This window comes from Hypanus sabinus, chromosome 23, assembly GCF_030144855.1.
Source record: "Hypanus sabinus isolate sHypSab1 chromosome 23, sHypSab1.hap1, whole genome shotgun sequence".
NCBI classification, from domain to species: domain Eukaryota; kingdom Metazoa; phylum Chordata; class Chondrichthyes; order Myliobatiformes; family Dasyatidae; genus Hypanus; species Hypanus sabinus.
The window spans coordinates 27,902,783-27,930,029 of NC_082728.1; the positions used below are offsets into that span (position 1 = coordinate 27,902,783).

Sequence of the window (27,247 nt, forward strand, 5' to 3'; positions counted from 1 at the left end):
ATGTGCCTTCTTCGTGACTGCATCACTGTGTCAGCCCCTTAAGGATCTGTGGGAATGCTTCAAGATCTCTTGGTTCCTCTGCACCATTGTTCTTCCTTTTATTATTTGTTCCTTTGTTTTGTAAATTCCCTGACTTTTCACCTTCCCAAATACATTATGATTCATAACAAAATCAACAGTTCTTCCACCTTGGAGATGTAGCAGACTGCAGATGCTGGAGTCTGGAGCAACAAACAAGCTGCTGAAGGAAGCCAGCAGGTTGGGCAGCATGGAGTGGAAGGGAGGAAAGAATCGTCCATATTTTGTGCTGAGAATCAGATCTGCATCAGGACTGAGAGTAGAGAGGGAAGCATGTAGGTTTCAAGAGGAGAGGGAGAGGGATGAGATGGAGGACCAAAGGTGATTGATGGACCCAGAAGGAGTGAGGGATGACAAGTAGAAGAAGCCAGGTGGGGCAGAGGGAGGGGTAGAGTTGGGATAGGAGGAAGCAGATGGGGGATAAGAAAGGGCATTTAGAGAGGGGGGGTGAAGTTGGAGACAGAAGCTGGAGGAGCACAAGCAGGGACACCAGGGCAATCTGCTAAGCTCCTCCAACAATTTGTTTTTAACTCTGGTTACTTCTTTAATAGATGACTGCTGTAAACAGTAAGTTTCATTTCCTGTGGTTTGGCTGAAAGATTTAATGGATGACTCTCGTGATCATAAAACCTGCATCAGCTTATCCTGACATTTTGGTTGTCAATACATTTGAAATTTACAGACTCATGTCGAAAGCTATCTGCTCATTATCCATCTGCTGTGACATGGCTTCCAAAATCTTTGCAACGTAATAGTCTTGCTTGCATTTTAGGGAACAGTAATTTTGAGAGCACAAGCTGACACAAGTACATTTTAAAGATTGTTTAAATTTGCAGCAAACCAGGGGAAAAAAATTATAAATCAAAAGAAAATGTGAATTTTTGCTGGGCTCACTTTTCAACATTACGCTAGCCTTTGGGATGCAGGAAGCCAGCATGTATACACTTTAAACCCATGGGAAGCTGAACACTTATTCATGTTATTCATCATGGACTGTCATGTTATCAGTGCCAGTGAACCTTAATCCAGAAGGCTGCCAGTACCTCCCCTGCACCAGGGACAAACATGCCCTGTTGTTCCCTGATAGCATCACAACAATCTTTTAACCGTATTAGTCTCTCAAATGATATGGATCCTGCCCGATCTATGTGCTGGAAAGCCACTAATACAGCACTCCTGCCTGCTCTGTCTTTATCGGGAAATTGTTCTGAAGTGCTATCCTCTGCAGATTTCCCCACTGAAATGTTGGTAGCTGCAATTCAGCACATAATTGAAGCCATCAGTGTGGCTATCATCCAAGCTGATACATTGCAGCTGATTAAAGTGAGTGGCTCTTAACCTAAAATGATTTTAAAACCCTTCAGAAAGCCCCTCCCGTTAAAAGAGGCAGCAAACTTCCGAGCCGATGCAGCTCCTCGGAGCTATTAACATAAAATCAACAAAACTGAATTCAGCCTTCAAAGAGATTTTGTGGTTTTTTTTCTTTTCCAAAGCTGAAAATCTAACAGTAACACACACACAACGCTAGAGGAAGTCAACAGGTCAGACAGCACCCATGGGGAAGAATAAAGAGGCAACATTTCGAGCTGAGACCCTTCATCTGGACTGGAAAGGAAGGGGGCAGAAGGCAGAATAAGAAATTGGGGGAGGGGAAGGGGTACAAGCTGGCAGGTGATAGGTGAAGCCAAGTGACAGGGAAGGTAGATGGATGGAGGAAAGGAGGATGAAGTTAAAAAACTGGGGGTGATAGGTGGAGAAGGTAAAAGGCTATAAGAAGATCATGGTGAATAATGGTGGTAAGTTTCTCCTTAATTAACTAAGATAAGGAAATAAAAAGACATCGAATATTCAAATATTTGGACAGCTTTCTTAAATAATTGTAGTAATTATAAATATTTAGGGAGTTAAATCTTTTGACCAAGTATTTTAGATGATTGGTAAGAAAATTAAATGTTACAAATTCTTTGTCCCAGTGAAGACAGGATTAGGATCTTGGACTTTGATAATGTCCATCATTCTTTCTTCATTACTGTATTTGACTAGCCTCATCCTGAGGTTACCTGGGTGGGGTGAAGTGGGAGTCTGGATCAAAGCACACTGAGTTTTAAAACGGACTCACATTTACTGAAAAAATCTGTTTAACAGTTTGTATGTCAAAACTGAAAATGTGGGATTTCTGTGTCAAGAGGTTTCTTCAAAATAAGGCTTCTTTAAATCTTCTGAACAAATACTTCACAGGTAATTTTCTTCATTCAGTAGCAAAATACCACAGATGGTGGAAATTGCCATTTAAAGCGGCAAATGCTGGAAACATTCAGTTGGACCGGAGCATCAAATGAAAGGCCACTGATCTCACATGTTAGCCCTATTTCTCTCCCTCCACAGATGCAGATAGATCTATTGTGAATTTCCAGCAATTCCTGCTTATATTCAAAACTCTGTGTGAGCAAGATCAAATCAGAAAATACGATTTTCCCCACTCTTACATTCAGCTCCTTCCAAACAGAATAAATATTACCTGTTACAGAGTTATAGCTCATTTGACTATTTTCCCTTTTCAGAGAGACTAAACTGCCAACAGTCATGGATTCAAGGCCATCTTACATCATGATTTTGGTTCTTTCTCCCTCAGGTAATATGGTTATATAAATAATATTAAAGGTAAGTGGACTGATGCAGTGATGAAAAAACAAATTGAAATAAATTGCATTTAAGTGTCCAACTAGTTTTCTTCTAAGCAGGTTACTAAGTTACAGAACAAAGTGTTTTTGAAAGTTGTAAATTTACAAATTAAAAATAATTTTTAGAGGATCTCTGTTTGCTCTGGGTATCTTGTCACTGTAACACTCGATGCTGTTCCCTCAAATCCATTGTCAATGGATTCCAGGTAAGTCTAAATAAGGATATTGCTAATTGGGCAGAGGTGGATGACTGGAAATCACTGCAGTCATCAGGGACTCTTTTTAAAACAAAGAAATACTGACTGAATCATTACCAAGAAAGGTCTGCCACAAGAAAAAATAAGGGGTATAAAACTGTGGTCTACTGTGTGTTTGAAATATGCAATGTTTATGCGTTGAATTCCACTTCAGAAATCTGATTCAATTAAGGTTAATAGGGATAAAATTGGAAAATCTTAAACCTTTCCATTCTTTTGCTTCATTCAATCATAGTTATTATATATTTAATTTTAGTTATATTGGACAAAGACTTAGCTCAAAATTATCCACAGGTATGGCTCCTGGTCTTGTGCGAGTTCAAATTAAATCACTAATTAAATACCTTCAGATATTGGAAATCAGATCTTAAGGAATATTGAGTCTTTATTCTGCCACAAACATTCCTCTTATTCTCCTCACCCTTCCACTTCTTCACCATTTGAAATATCTTTGATTTTTAATCTTCCAGAGTTGTGATGAAATGTCACAGCATAGATGTGTAAAACTCTTTTTTACCCTCTCTCCACAAATACTGCCAGAACATTTCCAATATTTTCTATTCTTATTTCGAATCAAAGTTAGTATTTCAAATTTAAACAAATAGGGCAATAATAAACTCTACTTTCTTTATTGCTATGTTGACTATGTTTCAGCGCCTGAATGGACACTCTCAATGATTGCTGGATGTGGAACTTATCTATGAAGGATCCAAACCCCTCAGGAGCCAAAAGGTGGGGGGAGAAATGACCCAGAAATAGAATGATGTTATTTTTACTGTGCACATGAATAGAAGAAGGTAAAAATCCTAAACCCAGGATCATTAATCACTGGATGTTGGTGGGAAGGAAAACTGCTGAACATTACCTCCCACTTGCAGTTTCTCGGAGGCACAAGTGACTGCAGATACATGCACCCAAAACTTGGACTGTCTCTCTGCCTCTACAGATGCTGCTGACTTCCTTCAACAGTTTGTTATTTTTTCCCCCAGGTTTTTACTTGTTAGGTTTAGATAAGGTGTGTGATTTGCCCACAAGTTTTTTTTTAATATATTTTCTTCATTCTTTCTCTGCATGTTGAATATCAGTGTTGAAGAAAACAAATCCAATCTGTCCTCTCCCTTTGTGCTTTCTGTCAAGTTAATCCTCCACAGATTTGGTCATTATTGGACCAGATTGTGAATCTCTTCCAAAGAACAGAATACACTAGAAGTCAGACATTGGTGTATCTCGGGGGGTTCCCGGCCTTTTTTATGCCATGGATCCCTACCGTTAACCGAGTGGTCCATGTACCCCTGGTTTGCCTGAATTTTCATCTTGCTACCAAACTGAGCATTTAAACTCAGAGGAAGAGCTTAGCTATGAGCACATGTTTTGTACCTGGCCCATCAGCTTTATACCAGCTGTAGCTAGATATGACTGGGACAACCAGCTTGTTTGAAAAAATACCTTCTTCCCTTAATCTAATTACAATATTAGATTGTAAAAGAGCTAAAAGAGTCTTATATAAATGTATTTTCTTTTCAAATGATACTATTTAAAAACTATTTTAATTGCTTGTGAATATTTTCAATTATCAGAGAAGTTTAGAAGTCTGGAAAGGCTTTTGATAACCCAATCTGTAAGCCTTAGACTCCACATCCTGAACCCCAGTCACTGCTCATGGAAACGTGACCTTGAACTTGAATTGCTTCATAAATGTTTGTAAGGCTAGTGCAGTCATAGAATCACCAAGGAGAGTAAGCATAAAGTCATAGAGTCAAAGAGCACGGAAAACAGGCCCTTCGATCCAACGGGTCCCTGCTGACCTGGTTGTCTGAGTAGGCCCTTCCACGCCTTCAAGCCATGCTGCCCCAACAAACCTGACTAACCCTAACCTAATCACAGGAATAAATATCAGAAATAAATGAATTGTATCCAAAATAAACATGCAAGTTATGAGTAACAGAAGTACAAAATAATAGGATCACTAGGTTAGTTTTTAGGTTATGATGGGTACTAGCCTCTGTGGTGTCCAAGATATCTTCAAGGAACAGTGCCTTGGTAAGGTGACGTCCATCATTAAAGATCCCTACCACCTAAGGCATGCCCTCTTTTCAGTGATGCCATTGGGAAGGAGGTACAGAAGCTAAAAGGCACACACTCAGCGATTCAGGAACAGCTTCTTTCCCTCTCACAAACAAGAGAGGGAAATCCAAGCAGCACACACAAAATGCTGGAGGAACTCTCAGCAGGCCAGGCAGCATCTAGGAATGCCGAAGGGGTTTGGCCCAAAATGTTGACCGTACTCTTTTCCTAGATGCTGCCTGCCCTGTTGAGTTCCTCCAGCATTTTGTGTGTGTTGCCCTTCTTCCTCCTACCATCTGATTTCTAAATGGACATTGAACCCACCAACATTACCTCACTACATTTTATTTGTTTTTTTTCTGCCCTACATACTTTAACTTAACTATTCAATAGTGAGATATAAAAATTACTGTAATTAGGTTTTTGTTCTCTACATTAATTTATTATGGATTTCATTTTACTGCTCCTGTTAAGTTAACAAATTTCATGACATATGCCAGTGATATTGAACTTGATTCTGATTTTGAATATCTACACCGTAAAGGCATTGACCTCTCTTTTATTTACAAAATATTCATGCTTCAGAATAGAGCAATATTGAATATTTAATGTGTTATGTCACATCACACTCATCTCGACTAACCATCCCGTTACGGATACATACGTTTGACAACAGCTTTAGGTGAGGCTAGATACACAGTTAACCACCAGAATCCACAGGCTGTTGTCTGAGATGGCGTCTGTAAGACACACAGAAAGTATATCTTGTTCTCTGGTGCCATATTCAACTGTACTGAACTCCACAAATTTTCTGTATTTACCTATCGGATACAGCCAAATTAGTGACTACTTTTAAAGTCTACAGCATTCCAGCAAAAGTATCCAGTTAATTACTGATAAATAACAGCATTCCCACTCCCCTAGCACTTTGGATTGGCATCCCTTCACTATTTAATTATTTTCAGAGATACTAATAATATTAAATATTTGTTTTTCATTTCAGTTCCCTTTCTCTCTCACTATTCTTCAGTTGGATTAGTGTAAAAGGCTGCTGCTCTGTTCACAGCCATCCCAGATGCCCTGTAGAGGGCACCAGTCCTTTGTTTGTCCTGTTGACAGCAACTTTGCTTTCCAAAACCCCACAGAAAGTACAGGAGCAGGTTCAACTCTATCAAATGACAAGTGCCATTCACAGTACCATCTGTCCCAATTGACTAAACTGTTAACTTTTCTATTCTTAAGCAACAAATTGCACTGTATAAAATCCATGTCAGAAACCAAGGAGCCTGTATATGCTGTATGCTTTCCAATGAAAGTTCATTCCTTATCCAATCAAAATCAAGTTTAGTATCACTGGCGTATGCTGTGAAACTTTCTGTTTTGCAGCAGCAGTACATTGCATACATAAAATAATAAAAAAAATATAGATTACAATTAAGCATATATATTCGGTCTTAGATCAAATTAAGTAAATAGTACAAAAAGAGGAAAAATAGTGAGGCGGTGTTCATGGGTTTACTGTCCATTCAGAAATCTGATGGTGGAGGGGAAGAGACTGTTTCTGGAATGTTGTGTGTGTCACACGTGTCTTCAGGCTTCTGTACCTCCTCCTTCATGGTAGCAATGAGAAGAGGACATGTCCTGGGTGATGGGGATGCTTAATGATCGATGCTCTTTTCTTGAGGAATCACCTTTTGAAGGTGCCCTCAGTGCGGGGGAGGCTAGTGTCCATGATGGAACTGGCCGAGTTTACAGTTTTCTGCACAATGACTCCTCTGTACCAATGGTGATGCAACCAGCGAATGCTCCCCATGGTACATCTGTAGAGATTTGCGAGTGTCATTGGTGACATACCAATTCTCCTCAAACCGCTAATGAAATATAGCCACTGTCATGCCTTCTGTGTAATTGCATCAATACTTTGGGCCCAGGATAGGTCTTCAGAGATGTTGACACCCAGGAACATGAAACTGCTCACCCTTTCCACTGCTGATGCCTCCATGAGGAGTGGCAACTGCAGTGCTTTCACCTGCTAGATGGCATACCCTAAATCTTGTCCTTTTCACCCCCAAAACTTCCTTAAGCAATTTACAGAACATATTTTCCTAAGGAACACAAGATATCATGACATAATTTCTCTGTTTTGATCATAATGCAAATTTTTGTGGTATGGGAATATGTATTTTGCTTTCAGATATTTTTTCCTATTAGCCTATTAATAAAAGTGCACACATTTCTTGATAAAGGAGATGTGTACAAGCGTACTGAGATGTTTACTTCATTGCTCCAATTTCTCACGTCACTTACGGTATTAGGTGTTTGCTTTATTAAGCACTAAGTTTTTAGAATTTAATATCATATCCTTTGCATGTTTAAGATGGGAAGCTGGTATCTCACAAGATTAAGAAATCCAGTTTCTGGCTTACTTCCTGATGAATGTTTTAGCTGTTAGAAGAGGGATAATGAGAAGCATTGATAGGTGTGTTATTAGCAGATAGTTGCCACCTTTGAAGGAAGTTTGACAGTTTTGTTAATCGTAATGTGATAGTATTGGCAGTTGAGATTGGTTTATTAGCACTTCCCATCCATTTTAAATTTCCACCGTCCAGCACATTGACATGAAACAATTTCCTGCCGCAGCAGGCTCTCATTTCTGACAAAAAGATTAAATCCTTGAAACTGCCTCCTTTCACTTCACCCATTCCAGGAAAGAACTGGTCACTTAATACATGAGATTCTGCAGATGCTGGAAAACCAGAACAACACACACGAGATGCTGGAACTCAGCAGGCCAGGCAGCAACTATGGAGGGGAATAAACAGGCACTGCTTCAGGCAGAGACCCTTCATCAGCTCTTCCAGCACTTTGTGCGTTTTGCTCTGGAAATGGTCATTTTTCCAGCTCCTTCCCATACCAACTTGATCACGGGCGATACACAGACGTCCTCTAACTTGGTGAGACCAAACACAGACTAGGCAACTGCTTTATCGAGCATTGACAGTCTGGCTCATGTGGGCACCTCGAGCTCTGGTGGCTATCTATTTTGATTCCCATCTCCACTGCCACATGGACCTGTCTGTTCTTTGCTTCTTCCACTGCCAGGGTGAGGCCAAATGCAACCTATTCCATCTGGGTTGTCTACAAATGAGATGGCATGAACACTGAATTCTACATTTTCAGGTAATCTGCTCTTCTCTGTGTTCCTTTCTCTCTCCGCCTGGTCCACTCAGTTCTTCTTGCACGCTCCCAAACCCACACCCCTATTCCAAGACCCGGTTCAGCCATTTTCTTTCCTCTACTCCATGCGCCCATCATTCCCATTCTCCCCACTCTGGGTCCACTTCCAGAGAACTCCTGCTCTCTTATTTGGTTCCAAGCCTCATTTTCCTTTCCTGTAAGATTCCACCATCTATCACCCTTAGTTGGCTACATCTCCTACCCCCCAACTCCTGTCAATGTTCCACTCTTCCCTTATCCATCCGGCAATCATCTCTCCTGGCCTGGATCTACCTGTTGCCCGTCACCTCTGGCCCCAACCCCATCCATTGCCTCTTTGTAAACCCCTCTATACTCTTTCAGCCGAGGTGAAGGGTTTCGATCTGAGACCTTAGTTGTCTAATTTTCTCCACAGATGCCGTTGAACCGCTGAGTTCCACCAGCAATTTGTTTTCTTGCTCCAGATCCCAGCATCTGCAGTCTCTTTGTCTCCAATACTCTAGAGTGGTTTGGTTTGGACTGGATGTTAAGTGGATTTATAGTGTTATGGTGTTTCCAATAAACTGACAACAAGGGGGCCATTGGAATTTATGCTTAAACTTGGGAGAAAAAATAGATTTGTGAATGGATTTTAGAATTGAGTTGCACTTAAGAGTTGCATTTTAAAAAAGATTGAATGTTCACATTACCAATAAAAGGGACCACAGACTTCTGAGTCATACCACATCTCACAAGCGTTCGTAGCCATTAGACAGAATGTCTAGGGAAGTTGAACGATTTATTGTTTCACTTCAATTGCACATCATATATTCATAGCCATTGTGGTGAGGAAAGATATTTTTTCAATGGATATTGTGAGGTGTTCACAGTGTGTATACTTGGGGAGACTGGTCAACTGATTAGCAGACCTGCTGTTGGAGGGTATGAGAGGTGGGCAGCATATTGCTGCAGCTAACACAGATGCTGCCTCACAACTTCAGCGACCTGGGTTCAGCCCTGACCTCCAGTGCTGTCTGTATGGAGTTTGCATGTTCTCCCTATGACTCCTTAAGTCTCCTTCAGGTGCTCCTCTTCAGTTTCTTCCCCTATCGCAAATATATGTGGATCGGCAAGTTAATTAGCCATTGTAGTAAACTGTTGATAGCAACAGAAACTGGAAGGAGTTGGTGCCATTGTGGGACGAATTAGCAAGTGATTAGTGAAAATGGCTGTTTGATGGTCAGCACAGACTTGTCGGGCTGAAAGGTCTGTTTCCATGCTGTATGATTCTATGAAGTCACACCTTGGGCTCCTGGAGATACAGTAAAAGGTAAAAAGGAAACAGTACTATATTCAAGGCCAAACAGGAAGTAGAGAGGAGGCACAAAAGTGCAGGCTTGGAAGGAAAACTCAGAAGGTCAAAATATTTTCAGTTTGAAACCCACTGGAAAGGAAGATAATGTTTAAAACAAGTGCAAATAGGGTGTGTGGTTTCTTTTTCTTTAACCAGGAGTACTGGGATTGAATTCAGGAGGTGAAATCTCCTTTCAATACTATTTTATCTGCTTAGTTGTTACTTGTGGAATGAAGCAACTTATTTGGCTCAGTACATCAGAAGTTTGGTCTGCCTTTAATTGTGGATAACCATATGCAGGTAAATATGACAGGTCAATATCCAGATCACAAGATTCCCTTGGGTAGTTTGGGAAGATGCCTGAATAAACAATATTTAGAGTCTATCCACCGGCCAACAACATTACACAGTGTAAAAGATATCTGAAATATGTCAAACAGACATTGGAAGAACTGCTATTGTTAGGACAACAGTTTTAAGACTATGCAATCCAACAATTGATATTATTTTAAGAGCTGTATCCATTATTTCACCTTAGAGGGAATCATTTAAGCAACAATCATTTAGGCTCCTGAACCATCGTGGATAACTTCACTCACCTCAACACTGAACTGAATCCACAACCTATGGCCTCACTTTTAAGGTCTTAACAACTCATGTTCCCAGTATTATTTTATTTTATGTATTTATTTGTCTTTTTTATATTTGCATAGCTTATCTTGGTTTACATGTTTTTTTCAGTCTTCTGTGTAGTTTTTCATTGATTCTATTATTTTTCTTTACTCTACTGTGAATGCCTGCAAGAAAATGAATATCTTGGTCATGTATGGTGTTATGTACATACTTCTATAATAAGGTTATTTTGAACTTTGAAGAGAAGAAAATAGATACTAGGAAAGGAAATTTGCATAGATAACCCAATAAAAATTGTGATGACACAGCCATCTTGGATCAAATGACTTTCTTCTGCATTGTAATTGTTAAGTTCCCATAATTGCTGTAGTTTCATACTAACAATGTATTGAACGAGGCTTCTGCTGCCAACAAGAGAATTGGAAATGTTGTCTAAACTTGTAAGTATTAGCAGAACTGCTCTCAGGGCATGTAACCTCAAGGGTCATTTTATACTCAATTCCAGCCAATTTATTATTCATTGGCAAAATTTTAGGATTTTGTTTTACAAAAAAAAGTGTTCAATTCATTATAAAAACCTGCTAGAGTATATTTCTGTAAAACACTTCTTTATTTGACCTATTAAATGTTATGGCATCTTTAGAAACAAATCCTTAATATGCCCAACCCTGTTAACTATAAAGAGCCTATTCTTTGAGAATTCTTATTTATGGAAATAAAACCTTCCTCCTCAAAAATATATATCAGGCTCATCAGTTATTTGTACAACATTTGAATTTCCTTAGCTATCGAGTACGGCATTATTGTTAATACAAACCCATTTTCAACTAATTGCTAAAATACTGTATAAAAGTTTTGGAAATAACTAACAGTAAAATAGTTATTCACATTTTAAATTAATATTACTGTAGTTAAAAAAATACCAAACATATCTTACAAATTGAAGTTTACACAAAACCCTCAACAAGCCACAGTAGCTTCATGAATGAGTAGCTTCAAGTGTTCACTTGGCTCTCGTTGGCTGAGGTACTGCAGCATTGCAAGCATTATGTAATGGACATTTAACATTATCTGCAGAGCTGTGAGTCTGAATTGGGCGGGGTATGGTGACGCCTGCTTTTGTTGGATGGAAAGAATACAAAAAACATCTAAAAAGTGTTGCATTTGATAAATGGGTCCATTAATCTTTAACACAAGGAAATCTGCAGAAGCTGGAAATTCAAGCAACACACACGAAATGCTGGTGGAACGCAGCAGGCCAGGCAGCATCTATAGGGAGAAGCACTGTCGAGGTTTCGGGCCAAGACCTCGGCCCAAAACGTCGACAGTGCTTCTTCCATTAATCTTTAGCATTGTTAAAAGGCCGAAAAAAGTATTTTGCCTTTGTGTTTTGCCTATAGTGTTTTGTCTACCTCCTTCGGAGTTTGCAAAGATTTAGCATGACATCTAAAATTTTGACAAACTTCCTTAGGTGCCTGGTGGAGAGTATATTGACTGGCTGCATCACAGCTTGGTATGGAAACACCGAAGCCATTGAATGGAAAATCCTCCAAAAAGCCCGGACCATCATGGGTATGCCCTCCCCACCACTGAGCACATTTACATGAAACATTGTTGCAGGAAAGCAGCATCCATCATCGGGGATTCCCACCATCCAGGACATGCTCTCTTCTCACCGCTGCCATCAGGAAGAAGGTATAGGAGTCTCAGGACAGTTATTTGCACCAGGTTTAGGAACAGTTATTACCCCTCAACCATCAGGCTCTTGAACCAAAGGGGATAACTTCAATCAGCTTCATTGGACCAATCACTGAAATGTTCCCACAACCCATAGACTCACTTTCAAGGGCTGTTTATCTCATGTTCTCAATATTCATTGCTTATTTATTATTATTATTATTATTATTTTGTTCTTTTAGCATTTGCAGAGTTTGTTGTCTGTTGTACCCTAGTTGAATGCCTTCTTGGTGCGGTCTTTTGCTGATTCTATTATGGATTTATTGAGTATGCCCACAAAAAAATGAAACTCAGGTGGCGTGTGTCGACTTTAAAATAAATTTACTTTGACTTTAGTACTTCTACTTGTGTCTCCTGAAGATTGCGAATATCACAACAAAGTTTACCTGCTCCACACATGATCATAAAAATTGAAACATCCCACAACTATTTAAGCATACGTAGAATTGCTTTCATAATTATAAAGTGTTTATCAACATAAGATTTAAATCACTGTAACTCCTACTTTGTACACAGTTTTCTTATTTCAATCATTCTGTCTCTCCTCTCCCTTCTATGAGTGTATACCACAGATAATTATTATATGGAGATTTGTGACAAATATGATTATATGATATATATGTACAGTATCTAAAATACATCTTATGGAAATATTTTGTTTGATGATAAACTTCAATAAAAAATAAATTGCAAAAAAAAGATTTAAATCACTGTAAGTGGGGCTCTATCTTAAAAGTCTACCATGATCAAACTCTATGTTAAGGTGAGGAGTGGATTACTCCTGTTGCACTGTTCCTTCCAAATAGATAATCTGCTCTTTTACAATTGATACAAGTGGAAAGCAGAGCCTTACAAAGTATACAGTGACTCGGAGCAGTGCGACCTATACTGTGATTGTTGCTGCATAAAAGGGATCACTGCCTGCTTTACTTAGTGCCAGGATACTCCAGTCATTTTGTTGTGTACTTCTCTGTCATTGGTGCCAAAGACTATGTGCAAGGGCAGGATTATTTTTAGTGTGTGAATGCATTCAGCACGCTGGTAAATGCAGATGGTTTACCAACTGGTAGCATGAGCTACCGCCAAGTGCATCTCAGGCTGTATTGGCATAGGCTGACTGCAAGTCGGAGCCCCACTTGTCTTACCCTGAAAGTGAAGCACAATCCCAACATAACAGAAGTGCCTGGCATACAGTTCATCGCCTTTCCCATTATTATTGTGTGGTCTTCAACAGAGAGTATCCTAAAACTGAGTCATGTGCCTCAAGATCATTCTCACCTTGGACTACCTTGATATGTGCTTTGAAAGTATTGCAATCAGCAATGCAGTTCAGACTGTTCCAGCCTTTTTGGCACTGCCAGGTGTCTAAATCTAAGTGGTTTTGTTTAAAAACTGCCCTACCAATTCTCTTTATGTAAGACATTTACTTAAGTTTCAAAATAAAACTAAATTCTTAAAGATTTTTCCTCATGTGGCACTTTCCATTCAAACACTAGTCTGTTAATTGTAACATAATTAAAAGACCTTAAGGCATAGGAGCAGAAATACACCACTCAGTCCATCGAGAACACTCCACCATCCAATCATAGCTAATTGATTATCCCTCTCAACCCCATTCTTCTATAACCTTTGATGCCTTATTAATCAAGAATCTATCAAACTCTGCTTTAAACATACCCAAATTACTTGGCTTTCAGTTGTCTGTGGTAATGAATTTCACAGGTTCACTACCGTCTGGCTAAAGAAATTCCTCCTCATCTCTGTTCTAAAGGTATATCCTATTCTAAGGCTGTGTCCTCTGGTCCTTGAATCCCCACTATAGGATACATCTTCTTCACATCCAGTCTGTCATCTCAACCTTTCAATATTTGACAGGTGTCAGTGAGGACTATTAACCTCAATGTTTTTGAAATTGTCAATTTGCAATTGTGAAATGGAATATTAAACTAAACTACATTAAATAATGTTATCTTGTTAGAATATTAACAATTATTTTCTACACAAAGCGGTTTTGTCTTTGCATTTCCCACTCGCATTTCCAATCATTGTCAGCTGCATTCACGTAAAAGGTGTAAGGATTGTGCACTTACTGGTACTGTGGAGGTGCCCGTTAAGGACTGTGTGTTTGCATCCGTGCACGGCTGGTCGGAATGCGTCTGCGTGGGCGTGTAGATGGTCATGGCGTGCTCTGGTACCGTGGTCTGTCCGGTATAGTCCTGAGTAGGGTGTGGGTGCGCTGGAGCATATTCAGCGGGGATTCCGTTCTGCGGCGTGGGGTACTGGGCTGGGGGGTAGGGCTGTGCCATTGCTTCTGGGGGTGCTGTGGCTTCTTGGTTACCCTGAAACAACACAATAATAAAGTCCGTCAGCGTTCATATGTATAATTCCATATAAATGAATGTATGATTCACCATAACCATTTGCAGGCAGATTAGGAAAAAAAACATATGTAATATTCCAAACCATAAATTTCCCAAGTGACAAGCGGAACAAAAATACTTGTGGGATCTCACAGTAGCTGTGGCCTGACAATTCTTATTATCGAAAATAGGTGGAATTTAATAATTACAAAAATATATGTATATAGTTCTCTCAGGAGCACTACCCTTTGTACAACACATCATTAACACACAGCATTTCAGCAGATCGGAACTGCAATGCTTAGGAAAATACCAGAGATCAATTAATTGATAAATACTTGATTATAGCCTGTGATTGAGCACTGCAGTTTTGTCAGCATTTCCAGCTGTTGCATTGATAGGTTAAATCAGAAAACCAGCTGAATATTCTGATAACAGGCCCTCAGCTTCCCACTGCCAGGGATCAGTCATTCAGGCTCTTCGCATACAGAGAACAAGAGCTCGCACAATTTCAAGCAGAGCTGTTTTATCACACTGCCAATCACTGCATTTGCTTTGTCACCGTGGCCCTTGCACACAGAGTTGTCACAAAGGTATCCTTCCAAAGTATTTCATTTCCTTTAATGCTCTTCCAGTCTTTGGCTCAGAGCAATGATTTTTTAAAAAATCGCTATTATTTCATACACAGTCAGGCATTAAAAGTAGGGTCATTGGCTGGCAAGACGTTGAGTCACTCGAAAGTAAGCATGGACTCAAATATTACATACTGACACCTCTGAGAAACACCACAGGGTCCACTGGCAATAATCAATTATTGCTGAGCATGCTTGCATCAGACACTGCAGAAAATACCCAAGGTCTAGAGCTTGTGAAAGCTAGGTCCTGTGGATACAAAGTAACTGAACAAGTTCTCTGAATGAGTCTGAACTCCTGCTTTGTATTCAGAATAGCCAAAACGTTGATGGTATTAATTTACACATGATCCCTCCATTGACCTGACTGGCTCCTGTGGCCTCCTACTTAGCATATTTCTGAATGTCTCCATGTCAACTCAGTTCAATCTTTTCTGTGTGCTCACGCTCAACAGCAAGTGGATAGACTTGATGTAGTATTAGCTCCAAGTATAAACAGAGGCAGCACTGTTGTCATTGCATCGTTCCTTCAGTTCTGCCAATCAGACTATGTGCTCAAGTCTCTGGAGAGAGGCTTGAACCTGCTATCAGGTGACTTCGATGTGAGTGCTGCCTCTCAGCCTTATCCTTCACACTTTTCAACACCAAAGCCCATAAGTAATCTGTGCAAATTGAGTAACATTATCTTAACATTGTTTATGAAAAAGGATCTATTAGTGCCTCCTATCTTCAAGATATATATCGACATTATGTGAATCTTGCTTAAGGAGCTTATCAGGAAAGTTAGCCAGACAGCTCCATCAGCAGTTTTTTTTTCTAATACCCTGAAATACTTTGTTACAGGAAGCGCTTCTATGTCTCTTTGGCAGGATGGATGTAATATCCCCACAAATCAGGAAAGTTCTGGGTTCATTCCTTCCCTGTTAAGAGTTAATTTATCTTGGTTGGGCAGCACTGGGATGAAACCATTGATCAAATTTCCTTGCATTAGAGAGGGAAAAATAAACTATTTATACTTCTTCCTTTTGGATGACCTGTTGAGTGGAGACTATTATCTGCTTACTCTAATAGATCAAAGACATGTCTCCAAATCGCTCCACGGCTTTGCCCCACCTTTTCTTCTGTAACCTTCAGATATCTAAATATAATCCAGAAAATCTGATCTTTTTAGCATCTTTAACCTTAACCACTCCATCATTAGTAATTTCTCCTATTGTGAGGTTACGTGGCCTTGAAATCTCTCTCTCTCTGACTCTCTCTCCTTTTTTCCTTTAAGATAGTTCTTAAGGCCCACATCTTTAACCAGACTTCAGGCCTGATGTATTGTGGATTTAATATTTAATAATTTGAGTGATAATGCAAATGCATTGTTTGATTAAGCATTTTTTGTTGTTTACATTATCCATTGTGGGATATAAGTAAAAGTACATAAATTAAATGCTTGCGCCTCGCTTAAAATAAAATACAAAGTTGGACTTGCATTCCTAGCTTTATTGTTTTCCTTTTAATTAGGTTTCATGTTTTGTAGTTACAAAGCTTAACAGTGGTGATGAGATATTTTTAAAAATCAACCTGAAATGACGAGCTTCCTATTGAAGGGCAGCAAGATATTGAATGGTTTTAAAAAGCACATTGAGAAATGGCCAAGTGCAGCAAAGCAGCACAGCAAGGTTTTTTTTTCTACTTTGTAAGGCGAGAAATTTATTCGAATTAAAAAAGGCAGAAAATGGAAGAATTTATGGGTTTATAAACAGTGAGGACTGGGTGATGATAATCATTTAGAAAAGAGCAGAAATGGCTGGCCACATTGGAAAGATTGACACGTTTGATTACACAATAGATAACTGGTTTAAGTGTACTGAACTAATTGAGCAGTATTGTGAATCAGATTGAATAGCCAATGAGAAACAATTACCAATTTTGGGTCAGTGCTTTGAATTTAAAGGCATACAGTTTCCTTAGCAGTTTAACTGCTCCAATCAAACAAGCCAAAATGAGCTTTGCTGATATTGTGAAAGTAATGTAGGAACATTTAGAACTGAAACCATTGTTGATTGCACACACTCTAGGTTTCATAAATAGAATCAAAAGGAAGAGGAGTCCATTTCAACGTATGTGGCTGAATTGAAGAGAATTTCTGAGCATTGACAGTTCCGTAATGGGGTCAAAGCTGCACTGAGAGATTGTTTAGTTTCTGGAATCTTACAAGAAAGTATAAAAAATGGCTCCTACCTAAAGCACAACTTACATTTAAAAGAGCAGTTGAAATGGCTGTATCAATGGAAACAGCAGGCAGAGACATGATTCAATTGTATTGAGGGATGAAAGTGAGTGTGAACAAAATTGCAATGTCTAAACAGTAACTGGTTTGGCCAAACTAATTGTTTTAAAGTTGTGGCAAGGGCTCACATACAGCAGACCAATGAAGGTTTAAAGGTGAAACTTGCAGAAAATTCAACAAAGTAGGGCATATACAGAGACCATGTTGGGCAAATAAAAATAAATGCAGTGCATAGCGAAGAGAAAAGGCAAAATCATCAAGTTGCAGCTTCTAAAAGGATGCGAATTTGCATGCAGTTGATGAAAAATCTGATTTTGATTAGAGTGACACTGGACTGAGTAGACTTGAGATTTACAATGTGTAAACAATAGACAAGTCATATGGCTTACACCAAAAGTGAACAGTAAAAACATAAATGGAATTGGAATTGGACAGTGACTTGGCTGTTTCAGTCATTCCAAAAAATCAATTTGAATGGCATTTCAAAGATACAGAACTGAAGCCTACAGATATCTAACTGAGAATTAATATTGAAGAAGAGATAACTCCTGTGGGAATGACACTTTGTAACAGTAAAATACAGCAACCAACAATCCACACTAGGTTTGTATGTGGTAAAAACAGAAAGGCCATCATTGTGGTGACATGATTGGCTGAGACGACGACAACTCGGTTGGAGATTTACCCACCATTTGCATGCCCCATCCCCTGCAAACGAGCCAACTGAAAGCAAATTAAGAAAGGTCCTGGATAATGCTACAACTGTGTCTACGCAGTGCACCATGAACCATTGCCTAGCAGAGGGAAAACAGGTTATGGTCCAACCTTTGTAGCTCTGGTTGGAAAGCATAATAGACCAAGGAAGGGCCATGATGCTCAGAGGAATCATGAAAGTGATGAAGGCAGTGATTTGACTATAACAGTTTTTGTAAGCAACATATCTTAGAAAGCTTCTGATATGTTAATTGGTCAGTTCACTATGAAATGTGGCTCAAGTTTAAGCTGGACGGGAGGTCAAGGACCCTCAGGAAAGCTGAAAGCGTTCAGTTTGTGTGAGTAGAAAGAATCAAAAACAAATCTGTGAATTAAAGTTATCACACAGACTTCAAGTGAGTGACAAAAAGCCGCTTGTGAAAGTAGATGCAAAGACCAAAGCCCAGATGGATGAATGGAAGGCCAGAAATAAAGGAATCAATGGAGATATGAAAACAGAGGATACATCAAATGACGTTGTGGATGAGGAACCAAGAGCAGAGATCAGATTGTAAAGGGAGTAGTAGAAAGATTAATAAAAGAACTAAGTGCACCCTCCCAAGATAAAGATGCACATCCTGGAAAGAAAAGAATGAAAATGAAAGAGAACATAAGAGCTATGGATGAAGAAAACCTAATTTCTTGAGAAATTAGCAAATTCAGAGATAATCACAAGAAACACGAAGAAGTAAAGAGCTGGAACAAGAGCATGAGTAGATTTAGGACTGTGAGTAAAACCATGACAGGGATCAAGAGTGGGATAAATAGAGAGAAAAAGGCCAGGACATGAAGAGAAGCAAGGATTGAAGTAGATCCTGAAAGAAAAGCCAAGAAAAAGAGAAGAAAGGTGTCCATAGCTGTCAGAGCCATTTCCAGCAGTCTCAGAATCAGTGCCTACAACCACCACAGAGGAGGCCCCAGAACCTGCGAATATTTACAAAGCCACAAGTCTCACCTGCCAAACAGAGTGACCTTCCTTGTCAGGAAAGACGTTATCCCACAAGAGTAAGAAATCTTCCATAGAGATTAAATCTTTAGGCCTGAATTAAGTTTCCAAATGCTTTTAAATTTATTATGCCCTGGGTGTCTTTATAATAGTTATATACATACATGCACAAACACACACTCACTCACTCACTCTATACTGAGCTGGAGTGTATAGCTATGCTGGGACAGGGAGGAGTGTTATGTATTTAATATTTTAGTGCCATTTGAGTACAATTGTAAATATATTGTTTGATTAAGCATTTTTTGTTGTTTACATAATGCTTTGGGAGTTTTATGTAAAAGTATGGAAATAGCATACATCATTACATCTCCACATAATACTTACGCGCCTTGCTTAGAGTTAAAAACAGAGTACACAAGTTATCCTTGACTCCCCATTGTTTTTATTTTGATTAGCTTTGTGGTTTAGAGTCACAAAACATAACAAGCTGTATTTTGATCTCCTTATGTTCTTCAGTGTCAAATTTGGTGGGCGTCTTGAATGAGTTGCTCAACAGAAAAGTTGCCCTACAAATATAAACTGTTTTAATCACTGTTTTTACCCCAAAACTGTATTCAAGAAAATGCAGAGAATTTTTCTGATTTCCAACAACTGAAAAAAAACAAAGTATTAGTGATAATATAATGCTTCAATCAGTATCTACTCAAGAAGGAATTGGTCAGGTGGAGACGCACACAGTCTCTCTCCCTCCACACATGTAAACACCGGCACTGTGGAAAAATTCTAGAGGACTGGCACAGTTTGTGAAACTATTTTCAGGCATGCACCAATGACTTCAAAAGAGGCAAAAAGCATTCCTCAGATATTTTTCAGCAATTCTTGGGAAAGGACTGAAAATTGAGTAAATTTTTATCATATTAATATATGCACTGAAAGAAAAAAATGTACAAATTAGTTAAGAGTTGATATTCCACAGACCTTTGCTGACCAAAGGCAACAGTGAATGTGTTCTGTGGTTTGTAATAAACCAGGTCTGAATAAACATCCTTTTGAATATTGTTAAATAACCTTCCTTAATTAATGTTCATTGGCAAACCATGTTGTTTTACACTGTGGTACAGTTACAAATTAGAAAATCCTGCCAAGGCCAGGAACACCAGTAAACAAACAATTTTGACTCATGAATTAGGCAAATACGCCATTATCTAAACAAGTGTGCCCACTCCAATATGAATACAGATCTCTGTTAATGATGAAAGTCATGAAGTTGTCTTTGTCTTACTTCGTTATGGCAATGTTAAGTATTCAGTGAGCTAGTTGTAGCCAAAAGGAGAGTAGTCTTGAGGCAAAATAAACCACTTCAGGTTGCCATGTGTAAAGGTGTTTCAAGTAGACTTGCATCATTAGCAGCATATATTTACTGGTGAGATATTAGAGTGCTGCATGCCCTAATCTAATGCATCTTAACTTAATTATTCAGATTTACTGCTATGACCAGCAGAGTTCAGAATATGATCAATATGGCGTGGAGCTTAAAAAAGAAAAGGGCAAAAACAAATGGGCTTGAGAAAGAAATCATGCAGAACTGTTTACAACCATTATGCAATAAATCAAAATTAAGCCATTAATGGTTTTATCCCAATGTTATATGTAAACGTAATGTTTTTGATATGATTAAGAAGGTAAGGAGGTGCATAGGAAGTATCAGCAGCTTAGAAACATGTTTGTCCAAAAATTAAAATTTTTCCTTGCTTCACAATATAAAAAATGTAACAATGTTCATCAGGGCTTTTAAAAAAATCATAAAACTAATTTGTGTTGACAAACACATGGTAAATGTCTTGTTTCTGTATGTGGCAGCTATGTCTATAGCAAATAAATCATAGTTTTACTGTAATTTTGAACAATTTTCTAGTTAAAATAAAAACAATTCAACTCCCCGGTGCATTCCTATACCACAGAGTATAGTACAGTATTCTAGAGTAACACACACTGAGTGATGGAGGAACTCAGCAGGTCAGGCAGTATCTACGGACAGGTAGAAAGAGTTGACATTTTGGGCCGAGACCCTTTATCAGGACTAAGGACATACTGGATTTCAGGCATCTGCAGAATCTCTTGTCTTTACAGCAATGTATGCTAGCTCATTCATTTTCTTTCTCAGTGAATGGTTAACCTTTCTTTGGTTAGTGAGCTTGCTCAGTAGTGTTACGGTCCTCTCAGCTTTCCTATGACGCTGATCCCAATGGGTCTGAGGAACTGGTGCACTTAGGAACATTGTGCCACCACTGTATTGCACTAAGAATTTGTAATTGCTGGGATTGGGTAAGTACTCTGCCAAAGGAGAACTTTGGCATATTTTGCATTAAAACATATTTATTATTAACAGGAATAAAATTGTAAGTCTAAAAGAAAATCAATTAAAACAAAGAAGTTGCTTTGTTACATATAGATCTTTAACATTTTAGCCAAGAATATCTTTCAATCAGTTGATTAAAGAGTAAATCAACATAACATGCATTCTGTGGTTTAGAATGAAGTATGAAACTGTAAGGAAATAAAGACTTGCAGTTATATTGCCTCTTTCCTGACCATCCAAAGTGCTTTAGAGGTAATGTAACATCATTGAAGTATGGCCACTGTTGTAATACAACTCATGGAAAACAACCTATCATGAAATGGTAATGTGGTGACTTCCAGGTAATCTGTCTTCAACTGTATGCACCAAATGCATGAGAAAGGGTGGTGAAGCTGTGGAATTCTTTGCCACAGGCAGCTGTGGAGACCAGGTCATTGGGTGTATTTAAGGCAGAGGGTGATAGGTTCTTGACTAGTCAGGGCATGAGAGGTTATGGTGAGAAGACAGGAGAATGGAGTTGAGAAGGAAATGAACCATCCATGATGAGATGGTGGAGCAGTTGCGATGGGCTGAATGGTCTAATTCTGCTCCTATGTCTTATGGAAGAAGTTACTGCTGCATGTTCCCTCCAATTCTGAAATATGGTTGCATTGACTCCTGTGATGGGTTTGATAGAGTTATCGAATCATGTGCAGCACAAAAGCAGGCCCTTTGGCCCAAGAAGTCCATGGCAACAACAGTATTCTCTCTGTTTGTCTTAGTTGCCTACTTTGGCTCTTAACCCACTATGACCCTCCCCTCCATGTACTTATCCAAATGCCTCTTAAATGATGCAATTGTATTTCCTTGACCCTTTCCTCTGGCAGCCTATTCCAGGCACTCACTCCCCTCTGTGTAAAGAAGTTACCTCTCAGGTCTCTCTTAAATCTCTCCTTTCTTATCTTGCACCTGTGCCCTCTAGCTTCAGAGTCAACAACATTGAGGAAAAGATTATTACTATCCACCTTATCCATACCCCCATGATTTTATAGATTTCTCTGAGGTCACTCCTGATTCTCCAGCACTCCAGGGAATAAAGATTCAGCATGCCCAACATCTCCTTATAACTTAGGCCCTCTAGTCTGGACAGCATGCTTGTAAATCTCTTCTGTGCCCTCTTCAGCTTGACAACATCTTTCTTCCAACAGGCTGACCAACCCTGAACACAATACTCCAAACACAGTTGTTTACCAATGACTTATATAACTGCAACATAATGACCCTACCACTGAACTTGATGCCGTCTGATGTAGGCCACCATGCTAAAAGCCTCTTCACCAACTTGTCTACTTGTGCAGTTGCTTTCAATGAACTGTCTGCTTCTACTCCCGGGTCCCTCTATTGAATAACACTTGTCAGTACCCTGCCATTCACTATATAGAAGTCCTGCCCTGGTTTGAATGTCCCAAACTAATTCAGATCTTTTTGAAATTCATTGTTAACCCAAATTACATTAACAAGAACCATTAATTTAGAATCATCAGCAAATCTGCGAATCATGTCATGTACATTCATTTCCAAATCATTGACATAAATAATAAATAACAGACACATACCTCCAGCCAAAGAATTGACCTTCAACCATCACTCCTGAAATTTTTATCACTAAGCCAATTATGAATCCACCAAATATCGGTGACAACTAGGGATAACGTTCTACTCTTCTTCTCTATATTACCCGAGAGTTCTTTATGTTCATCCGAGGGAATACTAAATAACGTCACCTCTCTCAACGCAGCATTTCCTCTGTGCTAAACAGGACTTCAGACCTGATATTTTCTGCTCAAGTGCTAGAATGAGATTTGAATTCACAACCTTCTGATACAGAGGTGAGTGTACCACCATGGCTGTAAAACAAAGCTGACTGAACTGAACTATTACCGAAAGAAGAGAAATCTTGCAGCCTTGAAGTTAATGTACTAATGAGAGTTTAGAAGTTCAAAATTGATCTCTCCTTATCTGCAGTAGGAATCTGAATGCCCTGTTGCACTGTGTTCTTTTTTGCCTTTATTCCAATTTACCATTTTTGATTTATGTAGGTCTTTGAAATTCATTACGTTGCCTGCTCACCACTTTCTGTACAGTTTGGCTTCCTGCTTATTTACCCCTCATCTTTCTGTCAATTCACTTATCCTGAACTTGGAATAGATTATCCCATTCCAGCATTCTAATCACTTTGCTGACAAAGAGGTCATATCACAAATCCTTCATGCCTAAGAGCTGGAATTGGATTTCAGATCAATTATAGGTAGAAAGAGGCCATTCAGTCTACTGAGTTTGTGCTGGATGATAAAACATTGATACTATAGCACTGGGGACAGTGAGTGTGTCTAAATGTGATCTGCATTACTGGTTTGGTAGGTGAAGAGCATCATCACAGCCTATTGTGGAGGATACAAGAAGCTGTAGAGGGTATTGACTCAGCTAGCTGCATCATGGGCATATTGAAGTCTTGAAGAAGCAGTGCTTCAGGAAGGCAGCATCCCTCACTAAGAACCCTTGTCATCTGGAAAATAAGCTCTTCTCATGTTACTACCACTGGGGAAGAAGTAAGGAGCCTGAAGACCCACACTCGTCAATTCAAAAACAGCATCTTTCCCTCTGCCATTAGATTTCTAAATGGCAAGAGAACATCATATCATTATGCAGCACACACACAAAATGCTGGAGGATCTCAGCAGGTCAAGCAGCAACTATGGAACTTCGGGCCAAGACTCTTCTTCAGGACTGAGAATTAAGGGGTGGAGATGGCAGAATATAATGGTGTGAGGTGGGGGAGGGGAAGGAGGTTAGCTGGAAGGTGTTAGGGAAGGCCAGGTAGCTGGGAAAAGTCGGAGCGCAGCAGATACCACAGAGGGGCAGCAGTGAGAGGGATTTCACTGAACTCCCGTCGAAGAGAAGATTTAAACTTCTTCAGGGTAGGTATACTTATTCCCTTTATTGCATTATTTATTTATCTTTGTAATTTATAGTAATTTTATGTCTTTGCACTGCAGTGCTGCTGCAAAATGACAACTTCACATCATGTAAGTCAGTGATAATATATCTGATTCCCATCCTGACATTGCAGAGAAAAATACAAAATGAAATATTAATATAGAAATCAGATATGCTCTTAATTTCTTTCATTCTTTGGCAATAATGACTTACATGTATAATATTTGACAATGCCCTGAAAAGTTCCCCGAGTGGTCAGACTTCGTTTCTCTACACAGCAGGAAATTGAAAGTTAAATGGGAAGTGGATTTCGTGCCCAAAGTGGATTTAATTTCACTGATTGAGAACAGTTTTATGGTTCTCTTCCAATTTAAAAATAAATTACATAAATGCTAAAGCGTAGAGTGTAGGTTGTCAAAGTTCAGCACAGAATAACCAGAAAAAGTACAAAACTAGTCACATGTGGAGCATACCAGCTAAGTGCAATTTACTGTGGTCAGATCATTTCCATAATTATTTACAGCATTAACCTTGTGAATGAAGCAATCCAAGTATGTGTGGGGCAGGAGGAGGAGGACTGGAAGATCCCAGTAGAAATAAAAAAAAGGATAAAATTAATTCTAGCTAAAAGGTCATGATAGGAGAAAACAAATCTTGCAGCCTTTACAAAGACTGAAATTCATCCTGTGGATGAATTCATCTGTATTAAACAGCCAAAAATGGAGCATAGGCAAATCCAATGTGGGTAGTTCAGCAGCTGGCCTTGTTTCACAGCCTAACAGGTCTGATTACCCATTAGCATGAGGTTCCTGTTGGCACACAAGGCATCCTCAGCACAGGTTGGTCATCCGGAATGCCTGAAGCAAACCTCACACCTCAAAGTTAAGGGCTGAAGTGACCTTCATGGCCATTGTTGTTGCTGAACCTGTTGTGCGGAGTTCGGCTCACGGCCAGGCTGCAGCATATGGCACAGCTCTGTCACTTCCTCCCCAGAGAAATGAAGCCTACGCACACAGGCTTTCTCGGAAAAGTCCAGGGACATGTGGGCCTGCTTACAGCAATGGGTGGCCGGGCATCCCTCCATAGTCCCACTGCTACTTTTTGAATGAAAAAGAGTAAGATTTCCAAATCTGGAGACTTCACAGGCAGGGTCATAGACAACGCTGATCCATTGAACTGTTCCCACAACCTATGGACTCACCTCATCTCATGCTCTTGATATTTATTGCTTATTTATTTACTATTATTATTAATACTTATTTATTTTTGTATTTGCAGTTGGTTGTCTTTTGCACATTGTTCATACATCCTGTTGGATGCAGTTTTTCATTGATTCTATTGTATTTCTTTGTTCTACTGTGAATACTCACAAGAAAATTAATCTCAGGGTTGTATATAGTGACATACAGTATATGGCTTTGATAATAAATTTACTTTGAGCTTTGATCCTCAGATGAAACTGAGGATCAAAGTTCAAAGTTCCTCAGATAAAACTCTCTCCTAAGAGTTGCCAGCAGTTCCTTGTGGACTTTACGCGCCAGGTTTAAAAAGCAACCAGGACCTGCCAAGACTTGTCTGTGCGGCGGGATATCGCGGAGTGCGTTAGCGACAGCTCCTTGTGGACTTTACATGGCAGGTTTAAAAAGAGCTTGGGACTTTCTGGAACTTCTCAGTGTGCTGTAATCATAACAATCGGGGCCAGTAAAAAGAAGCAGGGTGTAAGTGGAGTTACCTTTGTTGGAGCTTGGCTTAACAGGCTTATTTAGGAACAGGCTGAGGCTGGAACTTAAGCTTCAGAAGTTAGAGGTACAACAAGTGTAGGAGGGGTGGTCATGGAATCCTCTTCCTGTGAGATGTGGGATTTCCAGGGTACCTGACAGTCTCCCTGAGGACTACATCAGCAGGAAATGCATCCAGCTGCAGTTCCTGGTTAACAATGTCATGGAGCTGGAGCTGGATGCACTCAAGACCATCTAGGAGGCTGAAAATCTCATTGACGAGACTTTCACCAGAGTGTTGGCTTCAGATAGGAGATGGGTGACTAGCAGCAGAATCAAGGGGAGTAAGCAGTCAGCACAGGGTCCCACGGTGGCCATTCCCCTCAGCAACAAGTGGATCCTGTTGAATTCTACTGGGAGCGGGAATGACCTATTAGGGTACAACAACAACAGCCAGGCCAGTGGCACTGTGGCCAACCCTGAGGTTCAGCAGGGAAGGGTAAAGTCAGGCAGGGCGAGAGTGATAGGAGACTTGAGGGTTAGGAGGCTCTGTGGCCATAATAAGGATGCCAGGATGGTGTGTCCCCTCCCGTGAGTTAGGGTCTGGGATGTCTCAGAGCAGCTGCAGAAGATTCTCAGGAGTGAAGGTGGGCTAGAGGTTCTGGTGCACATTGGCACCAATGACAAAAGTAGAAAGGGGGAAGAGGTCCTGCGCAGCGAGTATGGGAGTTAGGCAAGAGGCTGAAGAGCAGGACCTTGAAGGTAGTCATGTCAGGATTACTCCCAGTATCATAAGCTAGTCAGGGCAAGAATAGAGTGACAGTACAGCTGAATGAGTGGCTGAGGAAGTGGTGCAGGGACAGGCTTTCAGTTTTCTGGGATCTCTTCTAGGGAAGGAAGGGCCGAAGCAAAAAAAAGATGGGTTCACCTGAATCCAAGGGGGACCAATATCTTTGTGGATGAGTTTGTTAGAGCTGTTGGGCAGGATTTAAACTAATCTGGCAGGAGGATGGGAACCGGAGAGGTAGGAGTGAGGATGGGGCAATTGGTATACATGTCAATGCATTGTGCAGTGAGACTGTGAGGATGGTCAGACAGATGACAGGGCATAATTGCAGTCAGTGGGAGGACATGAGGGCAAAATCAAAGAGGGTGATGAATACAGGACTGAACGTGTTATACTTGAATGCACACAGTATACAGAATAAGGAAGATGAACC

The 27,247-nt window shown here is 39.8% G+C and overlaps 1 protein-coding gene across 15 annotated transcripts in view; it reads right to left on the minus strand.

Annotated features, from left to right (window-relative positions):
• The window catches only part of rbfox3a (RNA binding fox-1 homolog 3a), a 653,715-nt gene that overhangs the window by 139,292 nt on the left and 487,176 nt on the right, over window positions 1-27,247 (minus strand). For all 15 annotated transcript variants that reach the window (XM_059948617.1, XM_059948624.1, XM_059948625.1 and 12 more), the window contains one exon: window positions 14,090-14,338. In XM_059948617.1, the coding sequence (XP_059804600.1) occupies window positions 14,090-14,338 (249 nt within the window). The remainder of the gene's footprint in view (window positions 1-14,089; window positions 14,339-27,247) is intronic.